Source organism: Vidua chalybeata, chromosome 2 (genome assembly GCF_026979565.1).
Source record: "Vidua chalybeata isolate OUT-0048 chromosome 2, bVidCha1 merged haplotype, whole genome shotgun sequence".
In the NCBI taxonomy this organism is placed as follows: Eukaryota; Metazoa; Chordata; class Aves; order Passeriformes; family Viduidae; genus Vidua; species Vidua chalybeata.
The window spans coordinates 26,639,902-26,656,485 of record NC_071531.1 but is presented as its reverse complement, the minus strand read 5'-3'; the positions used below and the strand labels follow the sequence as shown (position 1 = coordinate 26,656,485).

At 40.6% G+C, this 16,584-nt stretch overlaps 1 protein-coding gene across 2 annotated transcripts in view; it reads left to right on the top strand.

The window, feature by feature from the left end:
• The window catches only part of SH3RF3 (SH3 domain containing ring finger 3), a 246,099-nt gene that overhangs the window by 222,164 nt on the left and 7,351 nt on the right, over positions 1-16,584 (top strand). For both annotated transcript variants that reach the window (XM_053935671.1, XM_053935672.1), the window contains exon 9: positions 10,654-10,991. In XM_053935671.1, the coding sequence (XP_053791646.1) occupies positions 10,654-10,991 (338 nt within the window). The remainder of the gene's footprint in view (positions 1-10,653; positions 10,992-16,584) is intronic.

The window sequence follows — 16,584 nt, the reverse complement described above, 5'->3', positions numbered from 1 at the left end:
GTACACTCAGTAGCTCACATAGCAAGTAATTAATGGAAAGATTGACTAGCACTGGGACTGAGACCAGCCCTGGTGGTACATACTTGAAATGTCCTCATGGTTTGACAGAAAATCATTAACTGGAAAACATTGCAAAGCAACTGGTAGCATCTGGTTATCTGTAGTTGGAATTCTGAAGCAGCATGAATACTGCTGAGTTAAAAAGAGGGAGACTGGAAGGGGGTCTTCAAACACATTGCTGTTCTGGCAGGAAGAGGAGTGCAAGATATTCATCATATTGCCTACTCTGCTCTGGGAAGATTGTCAGATACAGCAAAGTAATCATAGTACAGGACCTTGAATAGAAGTCTTGATTGCTTAACTGATGGGCTACTAATTCTGTTATCTTTATAGGCAGAGACATTCCAATCAACCAGGATCAAATTGAGAATAGGACAATTATAAGTTGATGTTTGCCCACTCTGTTCTGCTAAAATGAAAATCAGAAAACCTGCCAGTCTGTCGATCAACCCCTGCAGTTTTGCACCATTATCTGACTTGTGTAAAGGGTTTTTCGTCTTCATCTGTGGTAGGCAGACTCAGAGATGGAATGACAAAGCTGTCATTTCTGCTCCAGTGCAGTAGTGATTTTATCTTTATATAGTTTCCATCATTTTCAGATGTGAGATACATTTGCCCAACATCTTCACAGAAGCATTTTTAACTTACATGTTAAAATTGACCATTTCTTTCTATTGGTTGGCAGGATTCACCATTTATTTCAGGTCATGCTGGCCTCTTCTGCATCAGTCAACTAGCTGGCAGAGTGAAAAGGAATATGCTGTATTTGTGCTGTCATTGGTAATTATTTCTGCAGTAGTTGCAGATGAAAACACCAACCAGATGTCACTGCCTTATTGCATAGCACAATCCAGACATGCAACAAATTTGTGTTCAGAGAGCACTTGAGGTTACAGATGTGAGTCTGTGTGCAGTCTGTGTGAGATGCTTCTCACTGGCTGCATCACTGATATTACCCTATTTCAGCTCTGGCATAAAGCATATCCTCACACATCTTGGGTTACCCAGATCAGTTTAAGGCTGACGTTTGAGCTAACATGTTTTATCTCACAGTTGGGACAGAATGACACAATGGAGAACATTGGCTTGGGTAGCACACGTGACAAGTGGTAATTAGTTAAATCAGTGTAACTCAGTTGCATTTCATTACATGGTCATATCTGCAGGTCATGTGGCAGGGAAAAAGAAGAGGGCTAAACAGACAAATGAAGGGAAGGTAAATGGAGGGTCAGGATAGCAAAGTAAAACCAGGGTTAGTATAAAAGTGGAGAAAAAAAAGCCACAGCACTATTGGCTCCCCTTCCCTGCTTATGCCCTAGTTACTCCCTTCAGTTAGCCCTGTTTCTCATTGCTGATCCTTCTTGCTCTGCACTTTAATTTAACAAAGAGGAATTTTATATTCCTAAAGACCTGTCTTTAGCATAGGGTATTTTAAGCAAATGGGGGAGGGTGTAATTTTTAAGCAGAAAAAAGATGAAACTAGTAAAAAAATGAAATATTATGAAATATTTTTGCTGAAGAGAGGGTTCTCTTACGACATGTGCTGCCAAGACTTGAGAAAGCAAGTTTTTGCCATAGCAAAGTTCTCTAGTAATTAAAACCCAAGTGTTGTGGCATTTGGAAAGTGACAGTTCCTTGGTGACTTTACCAAAGAAATTGTCATTTGCATGCCTGGTCATTCCTCTGACACTGACAGCCACTTTCTTTGCAATACTTTAAAATTATTCTGTTTCTTTCTTCATTTTTTTAAAGAGTATACTTGATCAATTGATCTTCATAAGAGAAAATTACTTCAACCATCTTAGTGTGTGCTAGGAGTAATTCACAGGGCTGCTTGGAAATACAGTAAGAGTGAAAATGCCTGTAACACTGCTGACAGGGGAGGTTACAGAAATGTCAGCTGCTTTGCCTGCAAAGCTTATGCACTTCAGTAATTGATCAGACATCAATGTGCAGTTCTGTCCCTGTGCAAAAGACATCCCAGCAGGGCCTGTGATGCCCATGGAAAAGTAGCACCTGTGACTCCCTGCACGCCCCTGTGTGTTCAGAGGCTGAGCTTCTCTTACACCCAGAACAGAAGCCATCAGCTTGAGCGTGTTAGTAGTATCACTTGCTTTGTTTGAAATATGCTGTCATGATGGTAGGAGGGAGTAGGGACAAGGCCTGATGTTTTTAATGCATGAAATAAATCAGAAATGTTTGGGGAATGGTCAGATTTGATGCTGTGATAGCTGACAAAACTGGAGGTCAGCCTTCAGAGAGAGCAAAATTTTCATGGTTGTGGCTTTGATGGTGTCAGGGACCTGTTTCTAAAATGTCAGACCCTCTGAGGACCATCTGGGTCCCTCTCATTCCTGTCCCTCACTCAGTCCAGGCTGCCCAAGCAGCAGTGCAAAGCCCAGATAATTTTCAGAAATACAGGCAAGAGGAGCTTCTGCTTTGATCCCCTCTAGGCCGTAGTCCATGCAAGTGTGATGTATTCTGTCAGTCTCAGCTGACTACTCTGTCTCTCACTAAATGCATCTTTTAGGAGCTGTTTAATCCTTGGAAGGAATTATTTCACCATAATAGTATACACACAAATTCTGGTAATTTTGTACTGTCCACTGACAGGCCTTTTTTTTTCTTCCAATGAGGAATTGATTTTGAGAGAAGAATATACCTCCTGTGTTACCTGATTTTTCCACAAGCAGTCTTCCCACTTAGTGCAGGCCAGCCCAATACCCTGTGGTTTATTGGAAGTGCTGAAATTACAGCCTGAGGTGACACAGCTGCTGGAACAAGATCAACCAAGCGGGAATAGATACATCAGGGATAAAACATAAGATGGCCTCCACTAATCCAAACCATTTACCCTCATGTTTCTGCTTTCCATAAAAGTACAAGTGTCACTTGCCTGTCATTTAACAAGATTACAAAGGAAGGCCAAGCAATTTTAACTGTTTGCTTCTGAAACAAAATCTATCCCTTATGAATGGGTAGAGCCAGAGCCAACTACGTGTAAGACTAAAGTATGTCGAAGCACATTGTGACTTCTGTCATTGATTCTCTTCCATACAGGTGTTCGATGAGTGAGGTTGCTCTGGCTTACTGCAGAATCTGAGTGTTGCTCCCAATGCTTCTCAGGACCCATAAATCGTTTTCACTTCCTTCCAAGGAGCAGCAAGCTAACCAGTCAGTCTAAATCATCTTATTTAGAAACATTAATTTTAAGTAGTTCATCTAGCAGTTAGTTTAATTGTACATCTTTTTCTCATTTAAGAATCCTGTGCTGTCAGTCAAGCTGTGATAGATTATCCTCTAGCTTGAATAAATGAACCTAAAGTTTCACAAGAACACTCATGCTCTGTCCAGCTGTTTTGCTTCAATTCTTAAGAAAATACAGTTAGTCCACCACAGTTGCCTAAATCATTTAGGCACCCTGATTTGTATTAAAACAAAGGTGTAACATTTCTAGGCTCCAGATTAGGTTAGGTCCTCAAGACACAGTGTATCATAGTGTAGGAGACCCCCAGGGTAGCTGCAAGGAAGCCCTTGGCATGTACAAAGACTGTGCAGTGTCAGATTAGGAAGCAAACTGGTATCCAAGAAGGAATAGGACCTTGTCAGCCCTGTCACCAGTCCTTTTGTTGCTCTTTGGTGCAGTGTGAGTGCAACAGCCATTGATCGTTGGTTTGCACAGCAGAGATGGAGCTGAGGAATCCAAATAGCAGATGCAGGGCTGTGAAAGTGCTCTGGGGCTGTGGTTCCCAACCCTCTGTGTCTGTTCCTTGGCTGACACTGCATCCTGATGGCTGCCTTTTGCCCTCTCTCAGACCCTTGCAGCTGAGGAAGTCCCTAAAACAGCTGATTTCCCAAAGCTGAGAGGGCACAGGGGAGGGCTCATTCCTGGTTTTGTCCTGTTTCCTAAGCTTTTGCCAAAATACCTATTTTTTTACCATAGCAGTAATTCTGAGAATGTTACTGTTTTTACAGTCTCTTTATAGCGAGGTGGAGTTACCCTTTGTATGCTCTAAGTACTGTTTCATTTACCTGTTGGGATTTACTGAAGCAGAGTTTGGATTCATACCACTTTTTAGTAGCCCTTGCTAGGTCTGTTCTCCATTAATTTGTCTAATCCCCTTTGAACCTCTTCATACTTTTGGCTTCCATAATACTATGTGCATGAAGTCTCCATTTAATTATGTGTTGTGTGAAAAAGTGCTTCCTATTTTTTCGTTTCAACCATTTGCCTGATAATCTCATTTAGGTTCCCCCTAATTCCTGTACTGTGGGAAAAAAAACCAATCCCTTTCCCAAGTACCATCTCCACAGGAAGGGATTTTGTGGGTCAGTGTTTCCTGTCAATTTTCTGCTTTCCAAGCATGCCCAAAGTATATACTTAACGCCTCTCTATGTAGACAGTGTGGTGAGCAGGAGACTGGAGCAGAGAGAGGAGATCTCCATGCTTTGAACTGAATTTCCTTTACTTGTTGTAGGATAATTAAAATCCAGTAGATTGCTGAGCAAAGAAAGAAGCTGAATGTCAAATGTACAAGGATATCAGGCCTACTCCTTTATTTTGTGTACCAAAGAGGTTGCTCACACTTCAAAGGAAGAGGTGGACTAAAATTAGGACTAAAACACATCCATCTGACCTTAGTTCTAGAGAGGATGGCTGCTTGGAAGTAAGTGGAAATGTCACAGTCTTCTTGAGAATCCTGTTTCATCACTTCTTTGATGGTGTTCTTGCATTTCAGTTTATCTGTACACAATTTTGAGTTAACTCATCACAGCAGTAGTTTTCAACTCCCTGTGCTGTTTCAGCTGTTCCCATGAAAAAGTAGCGCTAAAACTGCTACAGTATCAGTGGAGCAGGTCATCCATCCCTCATTCACCCTTAACCCTGTCAGAGTCCCTTACCTTGTACCTCTTCTGAATTCGCCAGCCTCCAGGAAGCTTTAATGATAGCTGAGACTCTCTGCTTCCTCTTCAGTTGGTTTTGGGATTTTTTTTTTTTTCTTTGAGCTAGCCTTTAACTTTGCTTCAGTGTTTGAAAGATCTAATATTCCATCTAAATTGAATATTGAAATATATTTTTAGATTCCCTCTTTATCTCTTTTTGTAGTCTCTAGAGCCTTGCGTCTGCCTCAGTTCCACAGAAGCACATGATGAAGTGCCTATGTGCTTTGCTGTACTGGGACCTGAACACTAATTTCTTATTCTCAGTTTTGTTTTCAAAACATTTCAAATTCCCAGTCAGGTCTAGCAAGACATTTTACTTATTTTCCCCTGTTTTTAATAGTATCTATCTTCACATTAATTATAAATAAATATAGTATTTTGTGCACATCTGTATGCATGTTACTGTCACTGGAATTTAAAAACTAAAGATATTATGATCCTAAAATCCTTTTTGCTTCTTGGCATGTAACATGTATACTGAGATTATAATAAAAGACTTGTGGCCAGGAGCAGTTGTCTCCATTAAAAACTAAGTCTTTGGCAAATATTTCCATACTATATATGATACCAGACTAGTCTTTCCCTAAAATTAGAAGAAAGTGTGTAGTAAGTAATTGCTATTGTCTTGTTCAGTATGTCATCAAAGCCTCATGAGAAATAGTGGCAAATTGCACATGATAAATACATATCCAAAGATATTTCAGACCTGAAGCTTCCCTTTGAGATTATATTTGTTTGGGGGTTTTGGCAGGGCTTTTTGAATGATTATCAAAATCTCAACTCAAATAATTTTACAGATTTTAAAAACCCAGGTAGCTTTTTTCCTCAGAGACATAATCTAAAATATGACCTACTGTTTCAATGCAAGCATCAATCACCAGAAGCCACGTTGGAATCAGAATAAAAATGCACTGTTCTCCAGCCACTAACTTACATTTACTCAATAGGCACTGACCAAGTTAAACGAGCAATAAAAGTGGTGTTTTTTACTGACTGATACATGAGTTCCTGATTTGTGAGGGCTTTTGAGCCCTCGCAGGGCTCAGGGCAGCATTTAAGTAGTCTTGTTTCTTTTTTCTTCATTTTTAAATGAAACCTCTTCTTCTCCCTCTGGCTGTCTTATCTATTGATGTAACTGGTGTTGCATGAGAAATTACCTCATTTCAATGACCGGAGACAGCTTTTCTATCAGCTGCAGTAAGGTTTCTTCATTTGTTTAATGAACCTGGATAGGCAGAAAATTAAGTATCAGGAGCTGCAGAGGAAGAAAACTAAACCAGAATGTTCTGTGTATTTGGGTGGCTTAAAAAAATATATCTGTATTAATATAGCCAGTACATGTAATTGGTATTTAGATTATGGCATGATTATTGCTTTGCAGACAGGGGACTATGTTATCACTCAGTCATCAATGAGGTAGCTGCATTCTGTGCTCATCTCATCTCTGAAGCTGAAAGAAGAGCTAGTTATTATCTTCAAGTGAGTTATTAATGAGGGGAAAAATCATCCCCAATTACTGTGAAGCAAAATATTTCAACATTTACATATCTCAGACTTTAATTTTGATCTGATCCTTCGTGAGTTCTTAAGCTCAGACAGTATTCACTTTCCCAAAAATTCTCACACTGGCATATCAAGAGGAACTTACACCTGTCCAAGTGCTGGCTTCCCTAAGGGTATGCTCCAGGGTCACAGAAGTGCTGCCCATCCCATCCTTGTGCTGCTAGAGACTGATATCCTCTGAGATTCCTTCATACTACACCATAGGAACAGAGCTTCCACTGTCAGCTGTGCCAGAGAAAAAATTCTGAGTTGTCTTATACTGTCTGTATTCCCAGTCAGGTTTTTTTTTTTCCTTAACTAGAAACAGCCTGGAATTTATTTGTAAGGGCTAATTTTGTTCTTCTGCTTTCCTTTGAATCCTTTTGAGATTAATGGTTTGGAAGTTTTGACTCTGAACGTCCTAGACAACACAAAGGTGATGATTTAAATTCATATAAACATGTGGGGAGTAACCAGGAGATGGGAGAAGTGCTGTCCACACTGTGAATCCATCTATCAACACAGATGTGAAGGTCTGACCTTGGCAGATTCAGGGGGTAGGGATGTCAAACACAGTTTGCAGTCAATTGGAAATGTAGCTACTAGACAAAGAAAACTCAGTAATTGCACAGCTGTTTCAGTAGATTACAGATTTCCTAGAAAACAATAAAACAACCATCTGTGAATGGAAAATAAACTATTTTTATTTAATTCAAAAACATTTCTGAAAGTCATCAGATATCTCCCCTGTAAACTTCTTACCTCTTTTCAAAAGCGACAGTCTATAACCAATCGGTGTAGATTTCTCTACAGCATTTATGTCTGTTAATACTTCATTGATTTACAGTGAAACTGCTGAAGGACTGTCTTGAATAGACATATAAATATTAATTTCTTGTGAAGGATGGCTGCTATTACACTAAATATTAAATGAATTCATAATACTTGGACATTTTCAATAAATCACTGCTGGGACTGCATACTAACATCCCATTCCCTTTTTTTTAATATTAAAGCCAAGGAAAAGAGCTGGTAGAGCTTTGTAACACTAGAATCATGAACGAATTCCCACAGCACAAGGAGGAGTTTCAACTTAGTCCCATTTTACAGACAGAGGGAGGCATGAAGTGGTTTAGGTTGAACTGCTGATCACAGAAGGTTCAAACCAAATCTGTTTCTCATGGGTGACATCACTGTAAATTATCAGTTCCTGACAGTGCTTCTTCTGCTTGAAATGCTGTGAGCAGCGTCAGCAGAGGATCTGGCCATGTGATACCAGAAGGCTGAGAGCCAGACTCAAAGGGAGAAAGAGCTGGGCATATAGTCTAATCTCTACACACACGAAATGGTTGGTATCAGGTCACCTCTAGGTATCTTTCCCAAGGCCACTACTGGAAGGGTGGTACTGCTCAGGTTTTCACTAGGCTTAGCAATTGAATTAAGTCATCTTCTCTCTTCCAAGACCACAGATCTTAGTTTCAAAAGTTTAGTAAAATGCTCAGCAGGGGCTAAAAATCAATTCTTTATTTTTCCTTTTATTAAAGTAGAACAAATGATAGATCAGCAAATTCATTATAGCTTTCTGTTTTCTAAGGGATAGTAGCTTAAGAGTAGAAATTTATGCCAGGGCTAACCCTGTAGAGTGGAAGCTGTTCTTGAAAACAAAACTGAATAACTGTCAGGCTCATCTGCTTTTTAATGTGTAGATGGGTGTGAGTATATGCACCTCTTTCATTCCAAATATTTTTGTTTCTGGGCCTCAAATGGTCTAAGTTGCATGAGGTTTTTCTAATGAAATTTTGCCAAGGTGTTTAAATTAGAAGCAAAAATTAGAAATGCTGCCACATAGGAATATTAATTGTTTGTTATACAGGGCTTTAGTTCACATGGTTACTTTGCATTTGCAGACTGCCAATTAAAGAGGCTCAAAGTGCTCACTGCTGCATAATAGCCATTTCTCCAGAGCCCCACAATGGCTATTGTATTCTGTCACTGACCTTTGGACACCTTCAAATGCATATTGACACAGGATGCTGGGATCATTAGAGCTATTGTTTCAGTGTGCCACAGGGAAAGAAGAGTTTTGCAATTTCATGAAGAGCTTTAAAATTTTATATAATGATGACAGCAACAATATTTCTTAATTAGACAGCAAGAGAAAAACTGAAGCATTTTTTTCTGGTGTTTCAGGTGAATTCCAAAATGCACACTTTCCATACAGTCCCTACCCATCAGGAAAAAAAAGATATTTATCAGGGGCATTTGGTCTGCTTTTTTATTGTTTCCAGGGGAATTGATTTAATTTTTTTGACCTGGTGGTGCCATATGGCCAACCTCCCTTAGCTTCCATGGATTCTGCCTGGGTGAACATCTTGACAGGATGGATCCTTTCATCCTGTAAGTGCAAAACACTTTTTTAAAACATGACCAGTGGTATGCAGGAGACCAGGATCTGGATGCACAGATCACCCTAGGGCAACAGTTCAGACTCTGCTCTTCAAAAATCAGTGGACGTTGGCTCTATGACAACAACTGTGCTTCGTTTTAAGTCTTCTGTGTCTTGACATCTAAGGAATTTCTGTTTTCTTACCAATCCATGACAATTAAAGTGTGCAAACAAGAATTTTGGAAGCAGAGATACCAGGTACTCCCAAGTACATTTACTGTAGTAAACCCAAGCATCTTCTAAAATCTTATATTTATTTTATTGTAGCCTTTCTATTCTTTAAAGCTGCTTTGAGAAATTACTTCAGCAGTCAGAACATAAAAGAACATCATTTTAAACCCTGCATGGGACATTTTGTCTACAGAGAATAAATAAATTACTGGCTTGTACTTCCAAGTGTTCCTACTTGAATATATAGAGAGAGTTTCTGTTCCATAAGTCTTGCTGTTTCTGGGTTTGATTTTATCCCCTGGGATCCTATTATTGAACAAATTATCAAATAAAGCTAAACTTCACAGCCATGAGCCTCTGAAGATAGTTTGGGTAATGGCTTGCACTTCTGACAAAAGAGGAAGAAATTTAATAAACCTTTGCAAAACTTCTTGTATCATTTTTTAAAAATTGAAAAATTTACTGCACAGCACTGCTGGTTGCAACTCTAACCTAGTGTTGTGGAGCATGTGCCAGAGGATGGCTGGTTTCTACATATAAACCTCTAGCCAAAAAACTTCCAAGATGAAGGACATAGTATTTGGTATTTGTGTGTGCTTGAGGTAAATGTGCAGTAGGATTTCTCACACTGTTACAAAATCCAAAAGGTCAGATGTAGTTCCTCAGGAATGCAGACTAAACTTTTTTCTTCCCATTAATTGAAAGGATGCTATTATCATCTTTTGATTTCTCTGTGTCAGAAACCCTTGTAGAACATTGAAACCTCCCATGCACTACCACTGCAATTGCCAGTTGTGAATTTTGTGGTCTATCTTCAAACATCAAGGTGATACCTTTACCTTAACACATGAGGGGAAGTGACCCCCTTATAGGAGGGAGACATGAATAGTTATTGCTGTGTGATGCAGGATGTGAAGGGGAACATGTTCTGGAAAGAGCTGTTAAACCAGATTCTCATGCCTTCATTCTCCCTACTGTAAATCTGCATCAGGTAGTAAAAGAGGCAGTAATGGTGAATGCTTCTCTTGCAGTGGGCTCGGATCTGAAACCTCTCCTAAGCCCATTGTGCTTCCCAGCAGAGGTTTTTAGCCGTAAGAGGTATCGCTGTTGAGGGACAAGATTCTCCTTGAATAGAGAGGGCAGCACTCTGCTTGCTGTCTTCTCTGCACGGAAAGTTTGTATCTTTGCTGTACCAGTGTAGCTGCACTCTTTCTTTGAAAAGGCACATGATCACTGCCTGAATAGATTTGAAAATGGGGATAATCTTTGCAGTATGTTTGGTCCTTACTCTACTGAATTAGTTGAAGCCCTTCTCAATGGAAAGAGATTTTCATAGGATCTTTATTGTAGAAAGTTCAAGTTCTACCTGGATCCACCTCTGTGGCAGTTTTGAGAGGTTTCCTGCCTCACACATTGAGGTTTTCCAAAATAAAAGCAAAGGGACTTGGTATGTCTGCTCACTGCCCATGTTTTGTTTGGTTCCTTTGCAGAAGGAGAAGAAGAGCGGGCTGTTGAAACTTCTAGCAGGAGCATCAACAAAAAAGAAGTCACGCTCCCCACCATCTGTGTCCCCCACGCACGACCCCCAGGCAGCCATTGAAGGAGTTCTGCAAGGGGCAGTGGGGCCTGAGCTGTCCTCCCTCTCCAGTCACGGCAGAGCCGGCTCATGCCCCATCGAGAGTGAAATGCAAGGAGCCATGGGGCTGGAGCCTCTGCACAGGAAAACGGGCTCCTTGGATTTGAATTTTTCCATCCCTTCACCTGCCAGGCCACCCCTCTCTTCTATGGCAGCTATTCGGCCAGAGCCCAAGCCTTTGCCCCGGGAAAGGTAAGTTGTGTTTCTCCTGAGGTTGCCTGCATCTACAGGGAGCAATTGGAGGAGGGATGAAAGTTTAGCTTGTTCAAGAGTTGTTGCAGTTTTGGTGTTCTGTGGATTGACTGTACGTGGCTCAGCTGTCTTTTAGGAAGACAGGGCTTATATGCATCTGCCCATTGAAAATCATTTGGTACACCGTGTAGGTTTAAAGTGTTTAAGAGCACCTGTCCATGACACTCCACAGCTCTAGTCTAAATATGGAGAACAGCAGTGCTTTCTCAGCCCAAATGATGTAAATGCTGTTGGCATATGTCACATTTTAAATGAGATTCCAGTATTTTCACTTAAGTAATAAGTTAAAGGAATTGGCATATTATGTCCCATCTGGACATGTCCTGTTCTGCAATACCAAAGACTATTGCAAATTCCTCTTGTTTAGAATACATACAGATACGGCCATCTTCATTGACCTGTTACCAAAAATGTAGCTCGTTTCTAGAGAGGGATGTACTGGTGATTCTGGAGTTCATTTCAGCAGCCTGCTCTCCACCTTGGTACCTCAGAGTAACTGACTTCACAAACCTGAAAAAAGAAGAATAGGAATACCAAAATACAAAGCAGGTTGAGAGAGAGATAACTGACCAGAAAAGAGCTGGGGGTTGCAGAAAAGAGATAGGTCTCCATGTGCAGAGTCACACTGGCTTCAGGTAAATTTTTTCTACAAGTCTGCAGCTTGAGAACTGGGAAAGGAATAAATAATACACAGCTACAGTGCTGTTGAAATGCTTTCCACTCAGAAGGTGATTGAGAAAAACAGGTTTTTTACAAAAGCATTGAAGAATTTTCAAAAAGCTGTTCAGGGACAAACACTCTTGAATTGGTATTTAAAACAATTTTGAAATAACATTAAAATCAGAAGTTGAAAAGAAACTAGTTTTATCTGAGTGTATGAAAGAGGCTGAAGGGAATGGATTGGCACGGCACCTGACCCTGAATCCTGTTGGGATCATGAAACAGATGTGTAATAAGGGACACTACAGGACCATCCATACCTTATACAGTGTTTTACTGAATGCAGGTTGGAATTCAGTTGAGAAGGTGACAGTGACACCATAACAAACTTTTCTAAGGCATCTGGTTTGTTACCATAAAACCCCTTGTTGAGTAAACTGTACATAACCAACCCAGCAGATACTAAGTGGACTGAAAACTGGCATCAAATCTAACTCTACATAAGAAATCACTAGAAAATGGGGATTAATATATGTAGTGCAGCCCAACAGGAGTGGGGTCCTGAACCTAAACGGTTTACATAAAACCTTTGCTGTTGCAGAATGAGGACTGAAGTGGAAGGTGGTGATGGGTAGGGCAAATCCGTTAGTGCAGAACTAAATCAGCTCCTGGTCAGGTGAAAACAGTAACAATATATTTCAGAAGAGGCAAATCTGATGCAAAGTGAAGTGGACTCAGAGAAACATCATAAGAAAAAATGGAAGATTTAAAACTATACACTTGCAATGAGAGACACAGGGAGCTCTGGCACACCTGGTAAAGGGTGTAGGGATGGCATGGCAACAGTTTGTAAGAGACTGCAGTCAGGACAGACATGGGAATATTTTTACATTAGATTTGGCATTTTTTCTAAGAGAGATGCTTTCGTTCAGGTGCAGCTGTTAGACTTGAAGCAGAAATAAATACAGGCAAGTCCTTCAGCATTGTAATGAAGGCAGTGGGAACAGACTATCACAGTAGTCTCTTGCCCTTAAAATCCATGAAAAAGTAATTTAGTAAAAGGAGTGAAAAACCAATCCCTATTTAGGCACACTTAATTTGGTCTACATCAGTTCAGATTAATGCTATAAGAAAAGTTAAATCAATATAAACCAGATTTAGCACCAGTGTAACTGAATCAGTGGGCTGCTACACCTTTAGTTAAATGTAACCATGAAGAGAAGCTAGGGAGTACAGCCCCTGATGTCTCCAGAGCTGGATGTTAATGTGCTGCTCTCAAAGCTTTACTACAGAGAACTCCAGACGCATTATGTAATATGCCAGGGCTAGTCCCGTACCCTACAACTTTCTCAGTCCACTTCAGGGTGGTCTAGGTAGGGAAACATTTAACTGATGACTAAGTTGCAGAATAGAACCAAAGAGACAAAGATTACCTGAATCCTCTTAGCTGTGCTGGAATCAGGAGCAAATAGATTTAGAGTGCTAAAACTAAGTAAATACTTCCAGCTGCAGTATATGGTGATAAGGAACGTTCTCTGATTTTACGTATTTTAATTCCTGAGTCTTAAATCTGAAAATAAGCTGTAATTGAAGTAACCATAATTATACACAGCAGGCAAGATTCTTTAATTGATTTATGAATTAAATTCCATATCATTGGTGTATCTGCATTCCTTAACTGATCATATGGGTTTTTTCATGTCCATAATGGGAAATATTAATTACCTTCATGCACTAGGAAGGATAATACTTAGTCCTGGAATAATCTGAGCAGATACATTAAACACTTGTCTGCTAGAAATTCATCCCACATCCATCTGTGCTCATTAAATCATCAGATTTCTCAGAAGTACCAAATTATTTTTTTTTTAAAGAAATTATGGTTTTTCAAACCACTTGTTCTTTTCACATCTGGCAGTGGAGCAACTTGCATTCAACGTCACTCAGCTCCATATTTTGCTTGTTTGCATTTTGGTGCATTTCATACACACAGTAGGAGCAATTCTCTGAGAAAGAAAAGGGAGGAGAGGAAAAAAAAGGTTAGATAAACAGATTCAGATGCTGGAAGAAATTTTAAAAAGCTGCAAAGCATTTCAGTACACTTAGCTGTACTTGGCTTTCTGTCTCCCAACGCCCATCTGTGCACACAGAAACAGAGCACTGAAAGGTTGGAAGAAGTAGCACATTCCTTAATATTTACGGCATTCAAAAATAGGCTCATGCAGGCAGCAAAGCACCGCTACTTTTCCTATAGAGGTTGGCTTGCAGCTCCAGCACTCACCACATCCAGGTTACTGATCAAACCCAGTGCACCAAGAGGTGCATTAAAGGGCTCTGATTGCTTGCAGCTCACTCACTATTTAAGGGATGAATTGCCTATTCTGCTACCTGACAGTGCAGACCTTTCTGGGAGTTGCAGCCAGACAGCAGGTAAACAGAAACATGAAGCAAGCTTCACCCTCTTGGAGGTGCTGTTAATGTTTATACTCTTAGTGGTTTTTTTTTTTTTGTTTTGTTTTGTTTTATTGTTTGTTTATTTGTTTGTTGTGTTTTTTTTGTTTTTTGGGGTTTTTTTGTACATAGAGAGGAAAACAATTATCTTCTTCTTGATATTCCGAAGCCTGGCTATGGATGACTGGATTAGGAAGGAAATTGCTCTTAGCTTGCCTGTATTTAGCCTTCATATTTGTCTAGTTTGCTAGGATAGTCAGAGCCCATCTCTGCCTTCTTGGTGTAGTTTCCACTACCAGTTTATAAAACCACATTCCTTCAGATGCTCTTTGCCATAAAGCATCCAGCAATCCAAGCAGCAGAGCAGAGAAATTTCCCAGGTGGTGTCCTTGTCACTTCATGTGGTAGTGATTGACTGCCAAGTGAATACCCCATCAGGCTGTGTGTGCCCCACACACACTTTTCCACCTAATGCTCCATCCAGTTTCTGCTGGTATGCTGAACAGGACCAGTACAAGGACACGCTGTGGTGAGGCAGGCACTGGGCCAGAGCCTTGCCCACATCCCACCACGCTGTTGGCTTACAGGAGGGATGTGCTGTATGCCTGGCAGCACCAAAACAAAATACTTCCCTTGCCACCCCCTTCAAGAAAATGTGACTGTACATTAAGCAAAACGGGAGAGTTGAGTGTGCATGTGTGTGTGCGTGAGTCATGTTCCCCTCGCTGCCTGGCACTGTTCCCAGAGGCAAACCTGAGTAAAACATGTCACGCGTTGTTGACTCTTTTATAGTAGCTGGCACTAACTCTGCTATGTTATATTGTGATAAAGCAGCTGTGGCCAGACTTATTGTCACGACTGGCATATCTATGCTGTGTTTCTATGGTTTTTGTGCAGCCTTCAACCAAGTTATAACCACAACAGTGCTGCAGAATAAGATGGGAGCAGTAAGTTTGACCTTTAAAATAGATCCCTCCATGTTTCCATGTATCTTTCTACAAATCACTGCCACATTAGAAATTGAGCTCCCAATTCAAGGAAGCATTCAAGCATGTGCTTAACGCCCATTGACTTCAATTTTGCTGTGCTCATATGTCTTCTTTGCCAAAAAGGGAAGCAGAAGAAGGGTTCTTTTCATTCCTAGAAAGTGATACTAGAGAAATGGCCCAAGGAGTAATTTCTAACTGAACAGTGACATGTATTCACATGGTTAAGTGCTTCTTTGAGCAGGGATACCTGCCTTAGGACTGGGAACCAACCATCAACCATCTCAGAAATTGAATCCTGAGGTATTTCCAGCAGAAAGGTAAAAGACCCAACTGAGACTTGTTCTTCTAAGGCTGCTGATTCAGTCACCATACTATGGAGAAGCAGGTTTTGGCTTGTAGTGTGCAGAGGTGCCTTGCCTTTCCCTGCAATTTGCCAGTGAAAGGATGAAAAAACAGAGCTCCACTGGTAAACAAGAGCAATGGTTAACTGGGCTAGATGGTCCATCGGCAGTGATGATCCATTGCCTCCAAAACTGCGTATCCCTAATGCAAAAGAGACCTGTTGGAGTCACAGGACTGCAACCTGTCCCTACTGCATGATACTTTGAGAAACAGGAACTTGCATTAAGCATCAATATTCAAGCACTCTAAATGGGATCAGATTGGAGGTTAGCCCTGCAGACCTAATTTGCGTCATTGCACATTTTCTTAATTTGCTCTAGTTCCATCAGTGTCCTGGATACACATATTTACTCAGTGAGTATTTTTGGGATTTTTTAGAGTGTCCATGGCTGTCCATGTCATTCAGACCAGACAGGACTCCTACACAGCCAGTGTGCGTGAGATGAGTCTCTCTGTGGAAAGTGTGGCATGAGGCTTTACAGCTGAAGGAGTCAGAGAAGCCACTTTCCCCACATCTGCACTACTCAGTGCATTTCATCATGGTCACTTGCTAGAGATATTCCAATCTCTGCAAAAGGTGGGGTGGCTCCTATGTCAGAGCCTTGACTCACATCCAGAGCAGCATCTTGTGCACTAAATGAGGCAGGCATCCTACAAGAAAAATAGTATGCACTCATATAATGAAAGATTATATTGCAAGACAGCAGAAGTAAAGTCATGGACAATTTTATTTGCCTTTTTCTTCATCTCAGATGCATAGGTGTGAAGCACTTGTGTTCTTTTAAGGTTGTAGATGTCTTTATGTGTATGTACACATGATATTTTTAATCATTTTGCTTCTTTGAAAGAAGCGAGACCAGAACTTCCATCATGTGACATCTGTTTGAGGTTAGGAGTCTTACTTGCACCTTCCAGATTTCAGTAGGAGGAGCAAAGGGAGGGCTGGGTGGGAGAGGTGTTTCTTTTGGCTGTGAAAACAAGTGCTATGAAGACAGGGGACAGGGGGATTGCAAGGTCTTTGCTGACAGCAG